At 50.2% G+C, this 25,394-nt stretch overlaps 1 protein-coding gene across 16 annotated transcripts in view; it reads right to left on the bottom strand.

Annotated features, from left to right (window-relative positions):
* Positions 1–1,550: 1,550 nt before the first annotated feature.
* Positions 1,551–25,394, bottom strand: part of Sirpa (signal-regulatory protein alpha) — a 38,293-nt gene continuing 14,449 nt past the window's right edge. For 5 of the 16 annotated variants that reach the window (XM_087649571.1, XM_087649586.1, XM_087649582.1 and 2 more), the window contains 7 exon segments: positions 22,775–23,134; positions 17,950–18,264; positions 17,213–17,548; positions 15,203–15,316; positions 12,672–12,696; positions 5,863–5,902; positions 1,551–3,908 (listed from right to left, as the gene is read on the bottom strand). In XM_087649571.1, coding sequence (XP_087505697.1) covers positions 3,651–3,908; positions 5,863–5,902; positions 12,672–12,696; positions 15,203–15,316; positions 17,213–17,548; positions 17,950–18,264; positions 22,775–23,134 — 1,448 coding nt within the window. In that variant the 3' untranslated portion in view covers positions 1,551–3,650. 16 annotated transcript variants of the gene reach the window in all.

The following is a 25,394-nucleotide window of genomic DNA, read 5'->3' as shown; positions in this document are numbered from 1 at the left end:
TTAGTAAATTTGTTCTCTCTAGGTCTGGTTTAGCACCTTGGGGAATGTTAACAATCTGTATCTCAAACTTCGACTTTTTTTGCCCTCACATTCCTTTCTTAAAAGCCCGAGGGCACCCATTTCCTCTTGGCAGCAGGGCTGCCCTCCTGCAGGGGACCCTTGTTCCCTGACTGATGTTCTCATTCTGTAAGCAGGCCATGGGCAGGCTCAGCAGTGCTCTGTTAGGACTGGCAGCTGCTCTCACTTCCTCCCACTCCATGAGCTCATATGGGTGTGGCCCATCTTTCGTCAACCCTGCATTCTCAAGAGTTTTGCAAACGGCCTGCTTCCAAGCAGGGGCTTGAGAAATAGTTATTAACTCAACCATTAGGAGTTGGTCACTTTGCCTCTCTGAGCCTCGTTTCCTTTTCTGTGAAATGGACACCAGAGCACCCATCTGCCAAGATTCCGTGAAGAACTGAAGAACGCGAGAGATCACAGGACTCTCAGGCACACTGCATCGATGAGATGACTTACATGCTGAAGGCTTGGTCACCAGCTGGCCGATGGAATCACTGGAGGGTGATGGAGCACGAGGGCTATGGCCTAATCAACAGGCTCTTCCACTGAGATTCTTAACTTGATGGCATTAGTGGGAGGTGAAGGGGGGCCTGAGTGGAGGAAGCACGTAACTAGAGGCTGTATTTGAAGGGTGTGCCCTGACTTTCAACCCTTCTTCCTGCTAAGGATCCTCTGATGACATACTCCTCATCCACTGCCATAATGTTCTGTCTTGCCACAGGCCCACAGGAATGGGGCCGGCTAACCACAGATAGAAATCTCTAAATCCTAGAGCCCTAAGTTACTGTTCTTTCAGGTGTTTGGTCACAGTGACAGGGAGCTAACACACAAGGTGCACAAAAGCCTCCCTCAGTCTAGGGGCTGGACACTAAAGGTGGCGTATAAATTCCTGGGGTTGGGGGCTCCGGGTCTGGTTAGAACACCAAGCCACAGGACTCCTCTATGATCTCAGCATTAGTTCTTGTCCTTCCATGATGAACTGTGATGTGTGTTAGCAAAATAAACCCTTTCCTCCCCAACTCACTTTTGGTCACCATGCTTCACTGCAGCCATGGAAACCTAAGATGGGGTCATCAGCCCCATTGGGCAGGTGGAGTGGGACAGCTCAACTGAACTTAATCCAGACCTGCTAGGTAGCATGGGGGATTCCTTTCTTTCTCCCAGGGAACCTCGGGAGGGGGCACAATTAAACCCTACTGTACAGCCAAGGTCCCACAGGTAGCCAGTGCTGGGTGAATTGTCTAGATCCCCACGACACTGAGGCAGTGGAGAGAGTCTGTGTCTGAATTTTCAGCACGACCGATGCAGCCATGACTCCCTCTGAGCCAAGGGAACAGAACCTCCGCCTCTGTAAAAACTAGAGAGGACCAAGTGATACAGAACTTTCTGAAGCCCTGGCACACTCCCTCCTCACCCCCAGCCCCAGAGGACAGGCAACTGGCAGACTCCAAGGACAAAGCTTCAGAGACAAAATGAAACACCCCAAGGCATCATTGTTACCCAGAAATCTTTATTACAAAAATATTTTGCAAGCCAAAAATTTTAAGTTGCAACTATGTACAAAATGGGGCCTTTCTCCTTCTCATCTGGTCTACAGATAAAACTGAAATCCCACTCCTCACAGGGCGCTTTCGTACCAGGGTTCCATACATAGGCTTGGGGATCCCCCCAGGCTGCCTGACTAAAGCTAGAGCTACGTATCTTCCCTGCCTCTTTCCTTTCTCCCTCCAAAAAAACTTAAGACAAAATTAGGATGTCAGCGAGGACATCCTTTTAACTCACCTATACACCCGTGTGTGTGTGTGTGTGTGTGTGTGTGTGTGTGTGTGTGTGTGTGCGCGCGCGCGCATGTGTGTGTGTACACACGTGATGTCTCTTGGCAGAGGGGAAGAGGATGGATCTTTACCTACCAACCCTTTGGAATTAGAAGACAGCCCAAGACCATGGCTGGGCCAAAGACAAGTTACGGTTTGCTAGGCCAGTGAGGTCAACTCTGACTATTGGGTCAGCTAACTCCTGGATGCCTTTATGGGAAGTATCAGGTCACCAGCCCTATAGAGATGAGTCCTGGCTGTTTTCCTGACATCCCTGTCACACCTACAGAAACAGGCAGGTTGAATCAGCTTCTTACTTGAAGAGCCGGAACCAGGAATCCCCCGGCATGGGGGGACATTAGCGCCTCAACTTACTGAGCTGCATGTTAAGACCAGATAGCTAGGGTTGCAACATCTGCTTGCCATTGGGCCCAGCCAGGCCCCGACATCCAGTTTGAAGGGTGGGGGTCAGAGCCTCTGCCCAGACTCTGGGACAGTGGGGTGGTTTGCCCTGGCTCACAGCTGTGTTGTCACAGGTATGATCAGGTTCTGTTCCAGTATGATCCTGCTGAGGTCTGATGGTAATAACAGACTCCTTGCACTGATTACCTCAGAGCGCTGGAATACCGGGTGCTGGCCGAGCGTCCCTTCTCTCCGTATGCCTCTGCAGTGCTTGTGAGTTTGTCACTGACCTTCTCTCCTCAATGAGGAATGGCCAACGTCAGCACTGGATTAGACAAGGCTGCACTTACCACAGTAGCCATGGAGGCCAAGGGCCAGCTGTGGGGACAGAGCCTGGCTCATCCCAGTGACGCTGAGTGCTGAAAATGACAACAGAGGGATCCTTCTTGGTCCTCAGGGTGCTGGGAATTGGAAAAAAAATCTGTTTCTGCTATAAGAAAATCCTTCCGGGACAATAAACTGTTAGACCTCAGACTTCACAAGACCCAACCATTCAACACATGACAAAGAGCCAAGATGCTGCTGCTGTTGTTTTAAGGGGGAAAAGAAAAAAAGAAGAAAGAAAAAGGAAGAAAAAAAAGAAAAGAAAAGAAACCCAACAACAACTAAACAGCACAAATCAAATTTTCTAACACCTTAGCTTCAAGACTGCACAGTTCACATTTCTCAATAATTTACAGGCGTCCACAGAGCAATGCTGTTGAGTTAGTGCTAGCTGGAGGAAGCGAGCTGGGACTGGAAGGGTGGGGCCACACTGAACATGCCCAGGGAGTCTCTGCTGGTCTAGGGGAAGAGGGTTCCTTCTCCTCAGGGCTCGTCAGCCTGGGAGGTGGGGAGGCTAGCACTGTTGGCTGAAAACTTGTTGACTCCTGGTGTAGTTCTTCCACACATGGGGCGGTCTGATCTAAAGGGAGTCTGGCCCCGAAGCTCAAGTTGGATGGAGATGGTGAACTCTTCTCCACACAGAAGACCAGGCGCTGGAGCATCAAGGAAGCAACCTGGGGGTTGCCAAGACCAGGATCCAGACCCAGTGTGATGGGCTGAGGCACAACGCTTCTTGGATTCTAGGCAGCTTTCTCCAGTTCCCCCTCTGGTTCTGCAACACCCAGCTCCAGAAGAAGGGGACATGGGTGTCCAAGAGGTGTTGGAGAGCCACGGAGGGAAGACAGAAGCCACCCTTACCCCTGGTCCTAGGACCTGTGCCACCTGGCCTTCTGGAGACAGGGCTGGCTGGCTGGTTGTCCTCATCATGGCCACTCCATGTAGGACAAGAAAACTTGTGGGGATGGGGCCTAGAGCCAACCACAGCCCCATTCACTTCCTCTGGACTTGGACACTGGCATACTCTGAGAAGGATGGCTCAGGCTTGGGGGTTGGCTGTGCCCGGTTGAGGTGGACCATGTCCAGGTCAGCATAGGTGAGGGTATCCTCTGGCCTAGGCAGTTTGCCTGTCTCAATGCTTGCATATTCTGTGTGGTTGTTGGGCTCGGGGACCCGGGGGGCGGGCTTCTTCTCTTTGGGCAGATTCAGGTCTGCGTATGTGATGTCGTTGATGTCATTTGTGTCCTGGATCTAAAAGACACAGAGAGAAAGTCATTCTGGAGCCCAGCCTGTTGACTCATCAACTGGCTAAAAAAAATCTGCATGCTTCTTTCCCAGAGGGCTCAGCCTTCATCCAGGCCCCTTCTCCTGCCAATGGTGTCCCATTTCCAGCCTTTTCCCTTCCAATCCACCTTCCTCCGCACAGAGCCCAAAGGGTCTTCTGAACACTATGGTGGTGGTCCCTTTCCAGTCCCAGTTTGCTTCCTCCAGCTTCATGTTACCTCCTTCTTTCTGGGTGGACCCACCTATAGCTATCCTCTCCCCCTTCCCATGTCTTTTCCTTGGCCTGGATCACCCACTCTCACCTCCCTCTCCCATGTAAGAGACCCCAGTGCACCAAGTACAACTCTGATCTAGCATTGCTCTACCCTCCCTCTGGCTGGGCCCAGAGCTCCTCTGAGCCCTTCAGTTCACATCTCCCTAGCATAGCATCTACCACCAAAGACTATGTCTGCTTTACAACCTTAGTAAATGCGATCTCCCAGGAGATAGGGAACACTCCTTCATTTACACATTTATTTTTCTAAATTGGGCACTTGCTATATTGCAGACAAGGCTAGCACAGAGGCCCAGTTCATGGTGACGGGATTAATGGATAGAAAGACAGATAGGTGGAAGGATGAGTGGACAGACGGCTAGACAGAGAGATGAATGGAATCACAGTCAGAAATCATTTCACGGAGGCTTGACGACAATTCTGCACAGGAAGAATGACTGACCCTGTTTTACAGGTTAAAAAATGTGACCTAGAGAGCAGATATAAACTCAATGATTGGTCTAAGTCACTCAACTGAGCAAAAGAAACGAAGCCTGTTGGAACCGAACACGGTGGGCTTCCCATACTGTGACACCTCTGTCCTGAGCCCTGCAGGTACCCACTGCTGTCTGGGAAACCACGGGGACTGAACTTGCCTCCCTCCCTGGCAAGGTACAGAGGCTGGTGTTGGGGACCTAAAGCAAGTCTGCTGGCTCCCCAGGAGAAAAGTGGCCACCTTGCTCTAGGGCCTGACATTTATTTGCATACTCAGTAAGTCTTGGAATGTGAATTTCTATAGGCTTCAGCAACCAATTCTCTTACCCAGAAGATTCCAGAAGGAAACAAAAACACAAATAACAGGGGGAAAGGGCCCTGGTTGCCATGACTAGAAACTGTCTCATACTTGCTAATTACCGCTCAGCTCATGCCTAAGGCTGGTAGGGGCTGGCACAACAAACCAAGGTGTCTCGGGCCCCCATACCACACCTCTCCAAGCCTGGCTCTGTCAGCAGATTGTCTAAAGTCATGTCAACTGCTTTGGAAATGGCAGGAAAGCTAGGGCTTTCACTCCAGGCTCAGGACAGGGTTTGTCTTGTCACAAGGCTCTGAGAAACCCTGTGTGGCCAGAGGTGACACCATTGGAGAGAGACAACAGGGCTCAGGGATCTGGGAAATAAACAAAAATACTGCCTATAAGTTCCCCTCGGCAAAGGGGGAGAAGCTACCGGGTCACGGAAGGTACCCTTGTCATCCATCCAGGTCATTCACGACACAGGGTTACTCCTCCTCTACAAAGGTGAGAACGGCCATGACAGGCAGGGAACAGTAGGGTGCACTGCTGAAGGTTCCCCAGTGGAAGAACTGGCTAGAGCAAGAGCCCAGAAGCAGGAATGTGCAACAAAGGAGGCTGCACTCTGACTCCAGGCGCTCGGGACACTGCCACTGGTGCCCCCTGAAGTTATGCAACGGCTAACAGTGAACCCAGAAGCCCCAGACTCTCCGGCGGTTGCTGGAGAAGGAGGCAGAGAACTCATGGGTGATTCAGTGACGCATAGATCCTCCTCCCTAGCCCAGAGTCTTAATTTAGAACTGGATCTGCAACTCCAGTTGAATCAAGGAAATCACACCCCAAGTTTCCCAGGAAGGGCAGCTCACCAAAGACTGTACCTGGGTTATTTCCCTGGCATTCTTCTCGGGCTCGTGCAACCTGAAGTGGAAAGAGACTCAGATAAAAATATCTATCTGAAGAGCTTATGCAAATCAACCAGAATAACATTCAGGTCCCTACTTCCTACACAAGCGGAGGAGGGACCGTAAGTGCTGATCAAACGTCTGGACACAGGAGCCGGTCTCCTCACTGAGGGAACGCTAAACAAAGCACACCAGCTTGTTGAAAAGCCCCTGTTGGGAGGATCTCTAGAGTTGACAGTACTGGGAAGGCACACGGGGAGGAGGGTGGGATGAAGAAGACTCCACACTGCTGTGTGGGACAAGCCAGGGCAGTCCTTTCCGGGAGTGGTGGACAAATTATGAGCAGGGATAGTGCCCATCTTTTGAACCACAACTGTACCTTTTGGCGGGATTGAATAGACACAGGCCTGAGCCCGGGACAAGACACGGAAGTACGTTCACGTCCTGGGGCTTGGCCGACAGGCAGTGGTTTTTCGGAAATTAGCATAAACTAAACCCTTCTGTGTTCAAAAAGTAGGTGGGAAGTTTCCATTTTATTTTCGTGGTGCAGGGGATAGGTCTCAGTGCCTTGTTCACGCCAATAGAGTGGCATGTCTGAGTCACCAAGTTCGGTACTCTCAATGAAAAACGAGTGGGAACTGGAAAGAAAATGCTACCAACAGTGGTCTGCAGAGTGTTGCTGCTTGTTTCAGTTTTCCACATTTCCCAAGTGTTCTTCATTATAAAGACACCTATGCATTATTGTCAGAAGGATCAAAATGCCTTAAAATGTCTTGCTTAATAAACAACAACCACTGTTTACACCCCTGATCCCACCATCGGAGCCCCAGGCCTGGCTCCCTGGAGGGTCCCAGAGAAGGAGATGAGCAGAGACGGGTCCCACAGGAGTTCTATAAAATTTCAAGCTAGGAACTTGGGCACTCGAGCATGAATAATGGCAGGGTGAGCAATGAGGCAGCAGGGGGTTCGACAGAGCCACCGTGAGTGCCTGGATCCTAAGAAGCCCCACGTGGCCCAACAGTCCTCCAGGATCCAGGAGGCAGCAGATAGGTGATCATGCAGCTCTCTCCAGTCAGCACTTCCCACCTTCTGCAGTCTCTGTTGCTTGTTTGGTTCCCAGCCAAGCATCACACTCACAGACATGCACGCATGTAAACACGCACACGCACACGCACACCGTTCTGCTGTGTCTGCTCACTTAGACACTCTTACTGCGTCCCACGCATGAGGGCTACTGTTGCTTTGCATTTTCTGCTTCCTCCTTCTGGTTACCATTGCTATGATGAGACGCCATGACTAAAGCAACCTGGAGGGGAAAGGCTTTATTGAAATTATGCCTCTTGGTCACTGTTACCATTGAAGGAAGTCAGGACGGGAACTCAAACAGGGCAGGAACCTGGAAGCAGGAGCTGACACAGAGGTCATGGAGGGGTGCTGCCTACCGGCTTGCTCCTCATGGCTTGCTCAGCCTGCTTTCTTATAGCACTCAGAGCCGTCTGACCAGGGGTGGCGCCACCCGCAATGGGCTGGGCCCTCCCCCATCAATCACTAATTAAGAAAATGCCCCACAAGCTTGCCTACAACCCAATCTTACTGAAACATTTTCTTAATTAAGGTTCCCTCCTCTCAGATGACTTTAGCTTGACACAAAACTATTCAGGACAAAGTCCTTACTACTTTTTCTCTCTGTTAACTTATACGTATTCTTTAAGACTTAGCTATGTGTTTCCTCCCCGGAAGGCTTCACAGGCAGTGCTGGGTTGGTGAGGCTGCTTCTCTATGACAACCTCACATCTTCATCTCTGTTTTCTGTTCCTCCTTGCCACACTGCCTTAGCACATAGGCACAGGCACCCAACCTTGAAGCTAGAGCCTGTCAAACAGCCCCGAGGCCTTTGCACAGAGAACTCTCCCTTCAGATCTTTGAAATCCTATTTTAACACTTTTCTTTGGAGACAGGGTCTCACTTTGTAGCCTGGGCTGGCCTTGAACTCACAGAGATCCACTCGCCCCTGCCTCCCAAGTGCTGGGATTAAAAGCATATACCACTGTGCTCGGCTGAAATACTATTTTAAACAGCCTTATCTGAACCTTCACAGAACTCTCAAACTCTGTTCTCGGGAGATCATTCCTATCTTCCAGAGCAGTATTCAATGCTGTAAGCATTTGTCCATTCTATTTTAAAACGTGGCACCACCATTACTCATGCTGGATTCAGACCAGTGTGGAACATATCCTGGAGTCTTCTCTTTCTTATACAAGCACCACAAGGCTAACTGGCCATCTCCAAAAGCTACATCGAATTCTACTACTTGGTCATCTTATCCTCCTGGTCCCAGGTCCTCGGGCTGTGTACAGTCTTGGTTTCTCTGCCTCCATCTCTTGTGTATGTAATGCATAAATGAAAACCAGGTATGTTGGTTCATCCCCATAATCCCAGTACTCAGGAGGCTGAGGCAGGGCTTTCAAGTTCAAGGCCTGCCTGGGCTTTGAGACTCCCACCTCAAAACAAAATAACAGGAGAATTTCATGAAAGAGAAGAAAAAGAGGAGGAAGAAAAGGAAGAGAAGGAAGAGGAAGAAGAGGAAGAAGAGGAAGAGGAAGAGGAGGAAGAGGAGGAGGAAGAGGAAGAGGAGGAAGAGAAGGAGGAAGAGGAAGAGGAGGAAGAGAAGGAGGAAGAGGAAGAGGAGGAAGAGAAGGAGGAAGAGGAAGAGGAGGAAGAGGAAGAGGAAGAGGAGGAAGAAGAGGAGAAGCAGTAACAGAAGCAATTATTTTTCTGTACAGAAACCTCAGCATTTATAATGCAATCCACTTCTACATCCTGACTGGTGAGGTTCTGCACAGCCCATTCCTGCCCTCCTGCTCTAGGCTTCCTTCCCTGTGCTCCAGCTAATACAGCGTCATCAATAGTCCTCCCTCAGGCCCTTGGCACTAGCTACTCCTTGTCTAGTGTACTCTGCCAGGGAGTACTCCCTGATCGCCCCACACTGAGGCTCTCATCCACTGCTGCCCACATAGGGAGCACTCCCTGATTGCCCCTGAGCTCTGGTCATTTGTCTTTTTTTCTAGTTCTTGCTGCACACCAATTATTAAGCTTTTCATTCACATGGCAAATCACCTCCCAAGGGACAATGAAACCTTAGCACCTAGTCCTGGGCTAGTCCGGACAGCGACCCCTCCCACGGGGAAGGAGTTCCCTCCGCAAATACTTGCTGAATGAGTGGTTGAGTGTTTTCTCACTGGACTGCCCCAGTGCCACTCAAGTCTGGCTCTGAGCTGAGCTCAATCCAAAACAAACAATTACGGTAGTCCTGGCATTCTGAGAATAAGTGCAGCGGACGTGTCGCAGTTCAACAATGGCTGTCCAAATGAACCCCAGAGCCCAATAAAAGAGCAGACAACACTCTCACGTGGGCGGGGATAACAGTGTTCTGCCTGTCTGTCAGATGGCTGGGCCCATGGCCATTCAGCAGCCTGCAGGGTCCTTTGAGTTCAAAGGCGTAGGATCCCCGGCACCCTCTCTGAGGTGTTAGGCTGTCTCCTACACCGGCACCAATGTCTTTCAGAAAGTATTTGATCCCACGCTGGGCTAGAGCCACTGCTGCCCAGGAAACCACCATTAAAGCTTGCTCCCCACCATCACTTTGGTCTAGAGACATAAAAGAAGCTAGTGATTTAGCTCCCTGGGTAGACTAACACTGGAATGATATGAAAGGGCAGAAAATGTCCTGCTTCTCTGGAGGAAGGAACAGGTGGCGGGAGGCAGTGAAGCATCAATGGGGAAATGCCAGTGCTGGTCCCAGAAATCCTGCACAGAACCAGGCCAGCTCGGCACCACATTGATTTCTCAGATCCTGGCTTCCTCAACCACGGGAAGGGGAGCTGTGATAATCTCCTGGGTGCCATGGAGTCTGAATCATAGGCTCAGGTTGGGTTTGTGTGTGAACAGCCCCTGAGGCTTCAGCTACTCACAAGTCTGGGAAGCCCTGTCCTTCAACAAGGGTAGGAAGAGAGACTCATGATCACCAGTGGGATGCCACGAGTAAAGGGACAGATGGGCGTGGGACACAGTAAGTGCTCACTAAACAGAAGCTGCGACTGCTGCTGTCATCTCATAGTGTCTCTTTCTACCAGAGCTGCACTATCTAACAAAGTAAGGTGAGTGAGACCAACAGGAACAAAACCAGACAGTGACCCCTCCCACGGGGAAAGAGTTCCAGGGGCTCAGAGCTCACAAGGGCGGCAGTGGTAAGGGGTGGAAGCTACTCGGTCTTTCTTTCACTCAACAAGCTTTTATGGAAAACTCATCCCATCCCAGGGATGGCACTCGGCGGTGGCTGTGAGCAGGAGGGACACAGTCCCGGTGTTCAGGAGATGTGGTCATGAGAACACAGACAGGCCCGGAACCACATCAGGTAAACCAGGATGTCCAGACAGAGCACTAGAGGCTCACGGGAAGGCTGAGAGAGTACATGTGTGGAAGAGGCCGTGTGAGAGGGCTAGGAGGGAAGCTAGAGCCCATATGTGGCAGAGGAGAGAAGTGTGAGGCCTCAAGGCTGGCTAGAACTAACAGTGGGTGAGCCCAGGGGCTGGACCAGAAGGCCTTTGGGCTTGACCTTGAAGGCCCACAGAAAGCAGCCAAAGGTCTCTGAGCAGATGAGACAAGTTTTGCTCCTGGAAAAGACTGGGCCAGGTGAAGGAATGTGGCAAGGAGAGCAAGGGTGAGAGAACGGGATTCCTGAGGGGGTGGGGGCAGTAGAGTGATGTGCATGTTCAGGGGTGGAGGCTGTGACATTGGGCAGGGTCAGTTCAAGAGGCTGCCCCGGGAAACTAAAGCAGAAGCCCAGGTTCACCTCAAGGGCACTGTGCACTTTCTCTTCCTAGGCACACATGGGCAGCTGAAGCTTCCTAGAGTCCCTCCTGCTATGTGCAGCCACAGTTTCTACTACTGATGGTCCTCCTGGACACAGACTCCTCACTGTCCCCACACGAGCTGTCCTTGATGCTACAACCAGTTCATCAGCAAGTCCTCTTGGCACTATCTTTAAAGTACAACTGGAGTCTGACCACGTCTTAGCTCACATTTCCCTGGCCCAAGCCTTCGTTCATCCGTCATCTGCTTAGAGCAGCCCAGTCATTCCCTCACTGGCCCTTCTGCTGTCACCCAGCTTCTACACAGGGAGAAGGCGGTACTTGTAAAATAAAAGCTAGATCACATCTCTCCATGGAACTGCGTGAGTTCTTCTACCATTGCAAGCTCTATACCACTGTCTCCCACTCCAGAGCCTTAGTTCAATTCTGAACTACAGAAGGAAGGGAGGGAAGAGGGGAGGGAGGGACGGAGGGAGGGAGGGGGGATGGGAGGATGGGAAGATCTGCACAGCTCATGAGGACACAGCCTCGCCTGAACTGACAGGAAGCCATTTACAGCTTTATTCTTCACACCTTCACACAGATTCTGGGGAGCTGTTCTACTCTTCTGGGAAGCACTGGGGCCTATCTTACAAACCAGAAAACTCTTTCTCCAAAAGGGGTGAAGCTCACATGGCTGCATGAGCCTCCCCATTTTCTTGCCTTCTTGTGCCCCACCCCAGGCGTGGTGCTACCCGTTCTCTTGTCCAAGCTCGATAAGCCTGCGTCAGAGCCCCGAGCTTCAGGTCCCTGCTTACACGTCTCTTCAGAGGCTGTGGCTTCCTCTACCTAAGCCCTTCAGCCATGGCACCCATCCCCGGTGTGTCGGAGCCGCCATACTCTGGGTGGCTCTGCTTCCACATGCACTTCCTGCCTCCCTCTCCAAGTCTGAGCCCGGGTTGCACCCCAGCTCTTAGAGCAGAGCTCTGCGACAGACCCTCCTGAACATAAACGACTGCACTAAGGTGTCTGTCCTGTGATGTCACCACCTGAGCTCCCGAGTGAGCGGGCTGGGACCTCCGATGGACTTTATCACCACCCTAGCAGATCCTCAGGCTACACCCTAGGAGGAGGGAACACGGCTTAGGCCTGGAGAGGTGAGCCCCATACACTGTGTGGGACTTGATGAGCACAGATGGCGTGAGGAGGGAGGCTGCCCTCACTCTCCCCGGGAATTAGGCAAAGGCCTTGGGCTATCAATGCCAGTGTGCCCTGAAAGCTATTCCTTTAAGGCAATAATTAAGAATAAACCTGATAAGCAGGGTACAAGAGAAAGGGGGTGTGGACAGATATAAGTGACGGTTGGTGAGTTACAGTATTTGACAAGTAAAGGGGGGGGTCGTCTGGGTAAATGGGTCAGTGGGTAAAGTGCCTGTTACACATGAAGACCAAGTTCAGATCTCTACAATCCATATAGAGCCAGATGTGTCAGCTTATGTCTGTCTGTAATCCCAGAGGTCCTAAGGGGAGATGAAGACAGGAGAGTCCCCTGTTCATCGTCAACTAACTTGGCCAAACACAGTGGAACAGTAGTGAAACACACACACACACACACACACACACACACACACACACACACATACACACACGTGCACACTCACACTCACAATGCTCACACTCTCACACACACACAAATGTGCACACTCACACTCACACATGCTCACACTCTCTCACACACACACAAATGTGCACACTCACACTCACACATGCTCACTCACACACACAAATGTGCACACTCACACTCACACATGCTCACTCACACACACACGTGCACACACACACGTGCACACACACACGTGCACACACACACGTGCACACACACAGATTAAAAATAATAAAACAGGTGAGTATGATACAGCTCAGGGATGCACTTACCGTGTGGAAGAAGTTGAGCCCTTGGCTGAAAGAGAAAAAGAAAAAATGTTATTTAACCAGGAACAAGTTGCTGTGTAACTTTGCTTGAGCCAAGGTTTGCCTTAAGGGGTGTGGGGAGAATCAGCTCAGGAAAGGCCAAGTCTGAGGGCTAAACTGGGCTAATGTGTTCTCTTTAGGTCCCAAGTAGCCTTCACCCCCCAGAGGGCCCAGATGCCCTCCGACTCTCTGCTAGGCCTCCTCTCCCTTCAAGCACGGCATTTTGGCACTCCCCAGTTAAGTCCCGCATGGTTGGAGTGTGACTAATCTGCTGTGTGACCCTGGGTGGGTCACTCCCCATTGCTGAACTCCTTTAACTCACATGACATCCATTATTTCCCCATTCTCTCTTTCCAGGAACGCAACTGTCTGCTTCGGTGCTTTTCGGTCTGGGATACAGGAAGGGCCTCATCCCACAGATTATCTCTGGGGGATTATATTTATCTGTAGCAGTTTGATTCCCAGTCTGTTAAAAGCTATAATTAAAACATATGTCTGAAATGTGCTCAGAGCTGCACTTTGAACAGCCACCGGAGGACGGTAAGCTCAGCTCTGGGTGGGGCAGGGGCAGGCTGGGGCTTCGGGGAACGGGATCTGCAGGTGAGCCAGTGTAGAGGGAGGCTGCAGGTCACAGGTTCTGACCAACTTTTATAATGTTGCCGTGTCTCAGTCACCTCATCTGTAAAATGGGTCAGTGAGACTACCAAGGTTTGTACTGAGAAGCGACTGCATTATTACATGCAAAGTATCAGGAGTACTGTGGGCCTGGCCTGAGCACATTTTTGGCTGTCACTGCTGCTTGAGCCTGTGTTTGGGACCTGGGCTCTGCACGCACTCACCACTCAGGGGCTGAGTGGTCTCCTGTGTCTACAGACCTCCAGGCCACTGTCCCTCCTATGATCCCTTAGGCACTGATGCTGTACCACACAACAACAAGCTCCCATGAGGTGCTAGTTTGCACCTACTGCCAGGCCTCTGAAAGGACAGCGGGATTTCACCGCCGCCTACTGAAGTGCTCTACAATGTGATGGGCCAGGAACATGCTTTCCTGATTGGAGCAGGAGCCCTTCCTGGGTCCCCCTCTGAAGGAACTCTGGGAACAGTCAGGCGAAACAAACAAACAAGCAAACAAACAAACAAAAACAAACTGAGGGCTCAGGTCCTCAGGCAGGACTTGGTTTGGCTGTTGTTTCAAAGGTGAGTCCTTCCAGTTGGTCCAGATGGGACAGAAAGTGTGGGACAGAGACAGAGGAGGTGCTTAAGGGATGGGAAACCAGTGGCCCATGTGGTCCCTCCTGAGCCAGGCACTCAGCTACAGAATGGCAGCTTGGGATGGTGCTTGTTTCCACGTTGTGGTTTATGAGGGTCACGGCTGGCATTTTTAGCAGCAAAGAGAACACAATATAATCAGAAGAAAACATCAGAGTTTCAAATCTACATAAAGGGTGCACTGAGCTGAGGTATAAAATGCTACATCTATTGCTTTTGGTTACGGGGTTGGGGATTTAGCTCAGTGGTAGAACGCTTGCCTAGCAAACGCAAGACCCTGGGTTCAGTCCTCAGCTCCGGATTAAAAACAAAACAAAACATGGAAAACCAGCATTAAAGCCATCTCCTCCAGCATAGTGAAGATGTATACTGGAGTGGTCCCAGAATTCGGCCAACCGACCATTTCACAGCAGTTCACTTGAGCCTCATGACTACCTTCAAATCGCTGCCCCCATCAGCTGTGTGACAAGTCAGATGAACCACTTGCCCTCTGCCAGTTTCCCCTGAAGTTGCTGTGGCCAAATATAATACTATGCCAGTCTCTGACAGGGGAAGTGAAGCTGGTAGAGGCCTCGGTGGTGAGGATGAAAAAGTCTGGAGCCTGACTCCAAGGTCAGAAGCTTTGCAGAGCCACAACCACACACATGTGCACGCGCACACACGGGAAACATGGCTGGCCTAGAACTCATGTCTTCCTTCCCCGGTGGAGTTTAAGGCCATGTACCCTGTCACTGTGAGGGTGCTTTCCTGGCATATGTATGACTCTGGCTGTAGGAGCTGCCCTTGTTAAACATGTGTGTGTCAGGCGCTTTCCTAGTATCCTACATGGAAACTCTGCCAGCCCTCCCACTTGGATTCCCTTGGTGGTAGTTGGGAGTTCTAACTGGGGAACTTGTTATAAGGGATACAGAAGGCTGCAAGCAGGTCAGGCATCTCCTCTCAGAGGCTGACAGGAAGAGCCTCTGAGTCTCCCCAGTGCCAGCCTAACAGCTCCTACTACCTCAGTAGCAGTCCCATGAGGGCATGAGACCTGGGGCGGTGATGGACAGCCAGCAGGGAGGATGGCTGAGGAATGAACCTCTTAGACCCAGGGGTGAAGCTATTCCATCAACCCCCTCCCCCAGGACTACCCTCCAGGTTTCTTGTCACTGGAAGTCACGTGTACTTAAGAACCCAGGGGCCATCCCGTGAGGACAGCCCTGAGAGAAAGCAGAGATTCCACTCACCTTTCTTCTGTTTGATTCGGAGGAGGTAGAGGGCAGCCATCAGCAGGACTACTAGCAAAGCACACGCCACACCCACACCGATGAAGACGTTCCAGTTGTAGTAAGCATTATTATCTGAGGACCACAAGGAAGAAGGGCTTCATGCATGACACTCCAAAACAGAAACAATGGAAGCCTGCTGACCCTTTCCTCCTTGGCTGTGGACATCTGGCTGCGTTTTCTTACATCTCTAAGTTTGCCTACCTACCCATTCAAGTCACTCGTGAGCATTGCAAAAGGCACGCTGCTGGCAGCCACAGAGAAAGTAGGCACAGGACACAGGCAGAAACCATATTACCTATCCTGAGGAATGGAGACTCAAGCCTTCTCATCAGCCATGGCAGCGGGACAGACAGACTGGAAACCAACTGTTATGTGGAGGGACTTGGGAAGATGGTGATGGTGGAGGACTTGCTGTTGGCACTTGCTCTGCACAGCACCCAAGGTTTCACACATGTGCCCAGGACCTAACCCACAGCGTGTACATTTGTGGTAGAGGGCAGGCAATGTCCTAAACTAGTGGTTCTCAATCTGTGGGTTGTGACCCCCTGAGGGATCGAATGACCCTTTCACAGGGGTCAACAAAGAACATGGGAACACACAGGTATTTACATTGCAATTCATAAGTAGCAAAACTACAGTTATGAAGAAGCAATGATAATAATTTTATGGTTGGAGGCCACCACAGCATATTAAAGGGTCACAGCACTGGGAAGGTTGAGAACCACTGTCCTAGACCCACAGCACAGTAAAGTCAAGAGCAGGGCTCTGTGACACAGAGATGTGAACTCAAGTTAAGTGCTCCACCTCTTCCTCATCCACATCAGAGGAATCATGTTCTCCTGCTCTGTTATTGAGGCCAATACTAATCTACGTCATTCAACAGCACAGAGGATGGCCTGAGGGATCATCTGCCCAACCTTCATCCTCTGGCAAGGTATTTATTTATTGATTCCCTACTGTGTTTTGTGTGCTGTAAAGCTGGTGTTGAGTGAGACAGTCATGGTCCTTACCAACTAAGGAGTGACAAAGCCTATCTCTTTCCACATGTCCGCAAGCAAACAGAGGCTCAGAGAGAGGCACCAGCTTGTCCAAGGTCAGATGGCAAGTCAGTGGTAGAGTCATCACGAACATCGACACTTCCTACCTGCATGAACTACGCATCCTCAGAGAATCGGTCATGGGTAAAATCAAAGGGGCACAACACAGGCCTGAGGAGCTCCTGAAGTGCCTCTGAAGGATGAGTAAAAAGGTGGCCCATATTCTCTTCCTTTCAGGGGCTGCGTTGTATAAAAGGCATCAGCTGTAGTGCCGGCAAACACTGGGACAGTGCTAAAGAGCTGTTGCCACGTGGCGCTTTCAAAAGAAGAGCTCTTGACTGACAGCATACTGGAGGGGCTGAGGTGACACTACTGACATGCTGTCACAGAACAGTGGAGCATGGCAGCCGTCCTAGGCACACACACATTGGTCTAGAAATAGTCATGGCGGACTATCCCGGGAGATCGCTATGGTACAGATGAGGGTACCCTTTGTAGTACTGACTGTCCTTCAGCCAGATCGCCAGCCTCTATGAGACGTGAGAGGAGGCACAAGCAATGACACAACAAGGAGCAGAGGCCAGAAAAAGTGAGAGGTAGAAAGGGGCTATGGGGACCAAACAATTGTTAGGCAGAGAAAGCAGGAGATAGGATGCTAGCAGAGACAGCCTCCCTCTCCCTTTCCTCCTCTCTGGTACACTGTGTCAACAGACCCATCCAGACAGGAACCAAACTCTTACCAGTGCTGAATGTAGGAGTATAAATGCTTATGTGCTTATGTGTAAACTTCTAGACTTCTCTACAGTAAGCATTAGATAATAACTTTAACATTGAAAAACAGAAAAATCATGATAAAGATAAAAAACAAAAACAAACAAACAAACAAAAAACCCAAAAGACAAAAGCCGGTCAGTAGGAGTGGAGGCCTCACCAGGGATGGTTTCCATGCTGCCTCCACTACTCGAGTGGGCAAATGCCCGCACGGTATGGTTTTCGGTGATCGCTGGCTGACTGTCATGCTCCACCTGGCACGTGAATACCACATCCTCTCTGTGAGCAGATGAGTTCACCAGGAACAGGCTTGTGTAATTATAGGTCCCATCCCTGTTGTCTGTGAAATGCTCGGGCTTGTCCGTCCGTGATAAGTTTCCATTCTCCAGCCAGTTCAGCTGGAGAGCCTTGGGGTAGAACTTCTGCACCTGGCAGGTGAGGTTCACCTGGCTCGCGGGCGTCAGGGGCTGTTGGGTGATCTTCAAGGTGGGTGAAACTGAAACAGTACAGGCAAAAGCTCTAACTGTGATCCCGGGGAGGGGCTGCAGAGCCCAGCCTCTCCCAGCACAGCGAATGAGACTGCTAAGCATGCATACGCGTACTCAGTGTGGGTCTCATATGAATGTGGGTCTGATATGAACGGAACCACTAAGCGCAGCACCCAGAACACAAATGGTGCCTTGTCTGGGGACCGGGAGCTACTGCTAAGGGTGATAATGAATGACATCAATGCATGCAGTACCCACAGCAAAATCAATGGAAACTACCAGGCAAGGGGTGTGGCTCACACTGGGTGCTCAGTAATTACAGTTGCTGTTGAAATGCAACGCCCAGCATGGTACTAGTCATAGGGTAATGGCTGGCTGTGTGCTCGGGCTAGAAGTCAAGGACATCTACCTCGGATGATGTTAGAAAAGTTAGCGGTCCCATTAAGCGGGCGTCCTTCCAAGGTGACGTGGGCTACCTCGCAGATGACCCGAGAATGAATGTCCTCGGGGCTTAGTTTCACGCTGACTGTGCTGGAGATGTTGTAGGAGACATTGCTTTTACTGGAGATGGTGGTCTCCAAATGGGAGAGTTCTTTCCCATCTTTGAGCCACTTCAGGGTGATATTCCGGGGAGAGAAGCCGTAAGACTTGCAGGTGAAGTTCACTGTCTGTCCAGGAGAGCCCCTGGAGTCTGGGCCCGATACTTCCGGTGAAGAAGGTTTGGCTAAAGGAGCATTTATAGACAAGAGATATGATTGTGATGGCCAAGCAAACGGACTAGTGGTGCCTGCCTAGATATTATCACCATTACCGAACATGGGGGATTGGCCCCAGGGCTGTATGCACACTAAGTACATGTTCTACTACCGAACTGTATGGTATCTTCAGCTTGGTGACACTATGCATTAATCTCCCTCCTGATGAAGCTGGAATGACCATGTCCTTAGCCGTCTATCTGGGGAGGATGCAAAGGTTTCATGAAATAAAGGAGTCAGGCATTAAGGCAAGGCCAGGTACTCCAGGCCCAAGGTCTGGAATCTTCTCTGCTTTAGGTCTTTCCACAATTGCTGACCTATCTCATTCTTTGCTTTAACTGCTTTTGACTGCATTCCTGGAAACCCTGCCAACCTAGAGAAAGTGTCTGCAGAGGTAAACACAGGAAACAAACGACACTGTAGGACAGCCAGTCAGATCCCAGTGGCTGCTCTGAGGTGTGTGCACCTCCCAGAGACACATCTATGACACAGGACGCAAGGTTTCTGCGGTCTGGATGCGGTGAGGATGAAATGAGGACCTGGAGGCTTCCTGCTTCGGATGACAGACACACGGAGATGCTTCTCAAACATGAAGACACACAGACCTGACCTTGACCCAGATTTTTATTAAAAATTAATTTTTTAATGCGTCTATGTATGTGAGTGGGTTCCTTAAGAGAACAGAGAGGGCACTGGACCCCCTGGAGCTGAAGCCACAGGTGGTTGTGAGCCATCAGGCAGCGTGGGCACTAGGAACTGAACTGAGGTCCTTAGTAAGTGCTGTGGAAGCTCCTCCGTGAGCCTCTCTCCAGCCCTACACCTGATTCTTACGTTCTCTCTGTGAAAACTTAGGGATTCGCTACTTGGGCTTTCTTCTTCTCTCTCTACAACCTAGTAGGCCTCATCCATGCCAAGTCCCATAGTTGAAAGGGAGATATTAAAGGGATTTTTTGTTTTTAAACTGGAGAGCTTTTGTATAGAGTTGGAAACAAAGATCACGTCTATGTTAGGAAAGCCAAAGGTGGTTTTGATTTCTAATTAGTAAAAAGACAGACAGTAAGCAGCCCCACCAAGCAAGCAGACACACTTCTGGTCCTGAAAGGACACATGGGTGACTAGGAGGGAGGCAGTGTCCCTTGGGGATTAACCCGAAGTGCTCATATGCACCCAGCATCACTTCCGGACAGCAAACACCACACGTTTCCACCTGTCAACACGAACTTGCTCCCTAATATCCACCTAATATGTTAAGGGCACAGAAAGGAGGTGTCACTTGAAGAAGTCAAGTCATCAGGACACCAGCAGCGGTGAAGACCCATCCTTCCGGCCCTGAGGACTCCCTGGGCTTAAATCGAACCCAACTGCAAATGTAAAATATTGTTGAGAGAGCTGCATCCGTACTGAATAGTAACAGGCTTTTTCTTGTCACTATTCCCGAAACAACACACAGAACAACTATTTACATAGCATTTGCATCGTATTAAGTATAAGAAACCCAGAGATGATTTAAAATAGACGGCAGGATGTGTGTAGGTTACACGCAAATCTCCCCAGGCCTGGATGAGGGCCTTGGGCTGTTTTGGATTTGGGTATCCTACGGGTACCAGGAAAAAGCTGCAGTTACCATCTATTGAGTTCCTGGGGCCTGACATTGGCTGCTTCCTCTGTGCTCACCAGCCCAAGAGGGGGTAACTGGGGTGAACTTCTGTAGGACAAGCTCAGAGTAGAGTGGATTAGCCAAAAGCATAGTGGCTTCCACTGAGATGATTAATTTAGTACTGACCGCTCTTCCAGAGGCCCTGAGTTCAATTTCCTGGTGGCTCACAACCATCTGTAATGGGATCCCATGCCCTCTTCTGGTGTGTCTGAAGACAGCTACAGTGTACTCATATATACACAAAATTTAAAAAAAAAAAATCTTTCAGGAATCTATCTGTGTTTCCTTTATACATTTAAAAAAAAATCACTCTGGGAGGACGACATAAACTCTGGGAGACAAGTTCTGGGGGTTGGGGATTCAGCTCAGTGGTAGAGCGCTTGCCTAGCAGGCACAAGGCCCTGAGTTTGGACCCCAGCTCCGAAAGAAAAAAAAATATGACTTCTGGAATACAGTAGGTAACAAATAAATAACAGCTGTGGCTACTATAGTTAGCTCTGAGACTACACAATTCTTCTTTGGCAGTCAGAAGGCACAATAAGGCCACCACATTGTGGCTCTCTCCTCTTTTGTGGTACTTCCCCTCAGGACCCGAGTTAGGCCAGCAGCTTCAAAATTCCAATGGGGTCACAGGTGTTTCATCGGGATAAGCCATTTAGAAAGCCTGGAGCACCGAGGAAGGATCTGTGGTATCTGGGGTCATCAAGGCAGGGAGGGACTGAGCTAAAGATAATTTGTCTCTGTTCAGACATGGAGGTCAGGAATGCCCTGTCCTGCTCCTAGCAGAAGTCCAAGTGGAGCCGTCAGAGCTGCGTGGGATACATCCCCAGTCTTCTGAGGCCAGTTCTGGGAGATGTTTCAGCTCATCCTTGGAACCCAGCGAGCACATGCTATTCCAAAGCATCAAGGGTTTTTGAGTACCAGCTTCATGGGAAACTATCTTTGCTAGGGGGGAAATAAGTCATAGCTTTTCTTCCATGGTTTCAGGACACGTACCTCAGCCTGGTTGTGGTTAAAAATGTCAGACATAAGCTATGGAGACAGATATGCAGGTAAGAACACTTGCTGAGCAAATATGAGGACGTGAGGTCAAATCCTTAGAATCCACATAAAAAAGCTGGGCATGATGGTATTTGCCTATTAATAACCCCAGCGCTGTGGGAGTGGTACAGAGACAGAAGAATCACCGGGGTCTGCTGGCCACCAGCCTAGCTCCAGGATCAGTAAGAGACTCTGTCTCAGACAGAAAGTAATGTAATAGGAAGATTCAAACATTCTCCTCTGTCCTCTGCTTATGGGCAGGCAGATCACGCACGCACGCACGCACTCAGAAACTTCAGATCCATGTCAGGACAATTACAGTGGAATTTCTATGGCAGATGTGAGGTGTGTGGTGCTTTTGGTCTCTTAGATGAGTTATACAAGCAGACAGATGGAAAGCCGCCAACTGACCCTAACCCCACCAACACTTGAGACTGAGAGGGGAAAGTAGCCACTCAAGGTCACATGGATAGTTCAGCACAGCTCCCATGGGGGGATACAAGCCAGGTACTGTTCTAAGTGTTTGGTAAGATGTCACTGCTTCAGCCCTGACCACATACTCTGTGAGAGTGGCATGACAGAGGAGGCCACCGAGGCTGCTATTCGGAGAGGTTTGTACCAGGGCACGGGCAAAGGAGTGGCTTATCTACGATGTGGTTCCAAACAGTTAAGACTCTGTCCCCTGTCCTCCTGGCCACTGTACCTCTCATACTCAGTGATGACCTTGACACCCCATCTAGGGCTTTGTTAACATCTTGATGCTCATGGAGTACTGTTACCATTTACAGGAAAAACAAAACAAAACAAAACAAAAACACTGAGGACTTGACAGAAGCCAAGTCTTGCTCCAAATGGCAAGATCTCAGGCAATTAATTCCTCATGGCTTCCTAAGGGACTATTCAGCACTGTCATACACACTGGAAATGTGGATAATCCCGGCTCTGGCTTAAGGAGAAATGCTATGAAGAAGATGTAGCATGAAGCCACACGGGATGAAGATGTGGCAGGAAGCGACTTGCTAGTTGTAGTTGTCTAGGCAAGTGACACACTACCTGGGAGCTTCCGTGTCTGTCATAGCAGGATAAACTACCTGCCCTACTTCTGTGCAGAGGTGACAAGGAGACTCGGTCACTGCCTGGAGGAAGGACCTGTGTAAGGTAGTAGGCCTTTCACAGGGGGACTGCCTGTCCTAGACAAGTGGGACGGGCATTCGATGCAGCATTATTTTAAAAAAATACACAGCATGGAAAAACTGAATTATCTACCAACAGACTACAATAAATTGTGGAACTTCTAGATGCTAGAGTAAAATGGAGCCATTTATATAATGGAGGGGTCCTTTGTGTCCTGACTGACATGTGGGAGAGCTTTCTGTCACTGACAGGCCTCGGGTTCTGAATGGAAGGGGCTTCCTGAATCTCTGTGAAAGTGATGTGTGGAGAGGCTGCATCTCCTAGAGGTTCAGTGCTTCCTAGGTCCTGGGCTCACCTGTGGGGATGCCTAATACCTGGGCAGCAAGGAGCCTGCTGGGATCTGCATTCTGGTACTCATGGTACTTGAACCGTGTGCAAGGAAGAGAGGGCCGTGGGGCGGGCAGATGAGGGATGCTAATGCCCTCTTACTTGCTAGCACTGGAACCTGGAGCTAACGATTGGCCTTGACGTCCCTGACCTGCTGAAGGTTGAGATCAGATTGTGCCCTTGTGAGCCACACTCACCGGGATGCTACTCTCTGACCTAATGCTACACCTGAGGGGATGAGGAAGGCACAGCCTACTTACCGAGTACATAGAGCGTTGTTCCCCCTCCAGATTTAATTTCTGTGTCAGGCTCTACTATTCCTTTCTGGAACTTCACACAGTAGTAGGTGCCAGCATCTTCTGGGGTGACATTACTGATACAGATGCTAAAGTCCATATTGTTTCTCTTAGTAGCATCTGAAACATTTGTAATTCGAGGAAAGTGTTCTCCTCCTATGAAACTGTAGATCGGGCTCCGATTTTGCCCTTCTCCTTTGAACCACTTAATGGGTCCCACAGGCGTCAGGGAGGACACAGTGCAGTTCAGAGTGGCCGAATCTCCAGCAGCAACAGACACTGATTTGTCAGCCTGAGTCACCTTCAGTTCTTTCCCGCTGGCTCCTGGAGAGAAAGATGGCAGCCATGATTCACCTTAAGGGATCCTACAAGCTCAAGTTTATCAATGGTTTTCACTGATTGATCACACACAGTGGTATTGAGTTCAGCACAATGTTCGGCATGTGTTATCCCCCACATGAACCTGTAAATCAAGACTGTGGTGAGAAAACTGGGGCACAGAGGGCTAAGTCACATGGTTTGGTGTAGTAGAGTGCCCAAGCCCTTTGGGGGGAAATGTCCTATCTGAGCTGGGCTCTGAAATTCAAATCTGAATTTGTCAGTGAAAATGTGTACTGGCTGGTTTTGTGTATCAACTTGACACAGCTGTAGTTAATACAGAGAAAGGCGCCTCCCTTGAGGAAAGGCCTCCATGAGACCCATCTGTAAGGCATTTTCTCAATTACTGATCATGGGTGGTGCCATCCCTGGGCTGGTAGTACTGGGTTCTATAAGAGAGCAGGCTGAGCAAGCCAGGGGAAGCCATCCAGGAAGCAGCACCCTCCGTGGCCTCTGCATCAGCTCCTGCTTCCCACCCTGTGTGAGTTCCAGTGCTGACTTCCTTTGGTGATGAACAGTAATGTGGAAGTGTAAGCTGAATAAACCCTTCCCTCCCCAACTTACTTCTTGGTCATGATGTTTTGTGCAGGAATAGAAACCCTGAGACAAAAATGGGAGCCTGAATTCCCCCACAGAGGGCACAAACCCAGAAGTAGGAGAGCCCAGTATGTGTGGTACTTTTCAAAGAGGTAGATTCTGTACTGGAGATGGAGTCCTGAGCACACAGCAGTCTCAGTGGTAGGAGAGCTGAGAACCTGGGTCCTAGGTGTGGCTCAGTAGCGTGTGGCTGAATCATGTGGAGTCGTCATTAGGTCAACAGAGAAGGCCCAGGTGCTCGCCCTCTGCCAAGTACCATGGGGATGTGGATATGGCTTCTGCTTGAACAGTTTTGATGGCCCTTAGCCTCTGTCTCTGTGGAAGGTTTTGCAGGACTCCCATCTGGACGTACTTCTAATAGGAACAAACAAGCTGAGGCTGGTGAGTTAAAAAGCAGCGTCTGGTCTGGATGGCTCAGCGGTTAAGAGCACCGGCTGATCTTCCTGAGGACCCACGTTCAATACCCAGCACTTACATCAGGTGGTCTGTAAGTCCAAGTGCGTGCACACACACACACACACACACACACACACACACACACACACACACACACACACATGCATATACAACACTTACTTACACATATACACAATTAAAATAAGTTATTTCTAAAAAGTAGCATCTAGGGGATAACTCAATGGATGAAGTCCTTTCGATCCAAACACAATGGTTTGCTAAACGTATGAATGTAGACACTGAGCATTCAGACACATAGACATTAGAGACGCAGTGGTCCAGAGGGGAGGACAGGAGAGGGAGGATGAGGACAGCAAGGGTGGCAGACTGCAACAGCGAGTCAGGTGATCTTGGTCCCCAGCTGGACTCTCCACCGGCTTCTAATGTGACTCTGTCTACTAGATGGCTATAGGAGGATCCTCGGGTAGCCCCTTTTGTGTTGGCAGGGTAAAAGAGGCACTGTGTGTTTGCCCATCCTCCAACCCCTGGTGTTGTGTACTATCAAGGAGAGAGGGTCTAAGGCAGGAGAGGTCTGCTGTCACTGCGGGCCCAGAGCCCTGGGATGGGCCTGTCATCAGTTGCTCACTGTCCTGCCTCACCTCTTTCCCCAGTCAGGTTTTCATGGCAGATGTGAGCAGATACCGCAAGTAAGAGCCTGGGAACGGCCTGATTCTCACAGTACAGGGAAAGAAGTGAGGCCTGTGGAAACAGGGGCTCAGCCAGCATCAGCCAGCCTAGAAGGGGTAGGGCCAGTGGCCTGGCAAGTGACAAGACGCAAGGAGGGAACAGGCTTGACAGACACGAAGCCTCCCAAGAGCATCAGTGACGTCACCAGCTCCTGCCAATAGCAGGGAGCCATGGATATTTCCCAGTGGGTGTACAACTAACCACGCAAGACCGGTTGAACTGGAACCACCACGTGCGCAGGCCGGGCCGAGAACAGGGCCCCTTTGCCAGCTCAGTATTCATAAATGGATTCACCAGCAGGCAACTGGTGTGTACACTCTGCTTTGTCATGAGGATTGTTCCAAAGCTATACATAAGCACCTGCTGTATACTTTATGGCAATTCTAGTTCTAAAACCTACCATCACATTGCTGTATTCTTTATATACCCAGTTTGCTGTCAACTGCTATTTTCCCCACCATTAGGA

This window comes from Rattus norvegicus, chromosome 3 (assembly GCF_021556685.1).
Source record: "Rattus norvegicus strain SHRSP/BbbUtx chromosome 3, alternate assembly SHRSP_T2T, whole genome shotgun sequence".
NCBI classification, from domain to species: domain Eukaryota; kingdom Metazoa; phylum Chordata; class Mammalia; order Rodentia; family Muridae; genus Rattus; species Rattus norvegicus.
Note: the sequence above shows the minus strand (reverse complement) of the source record. Positions and strands in the feature narration are given on the sequence as shown.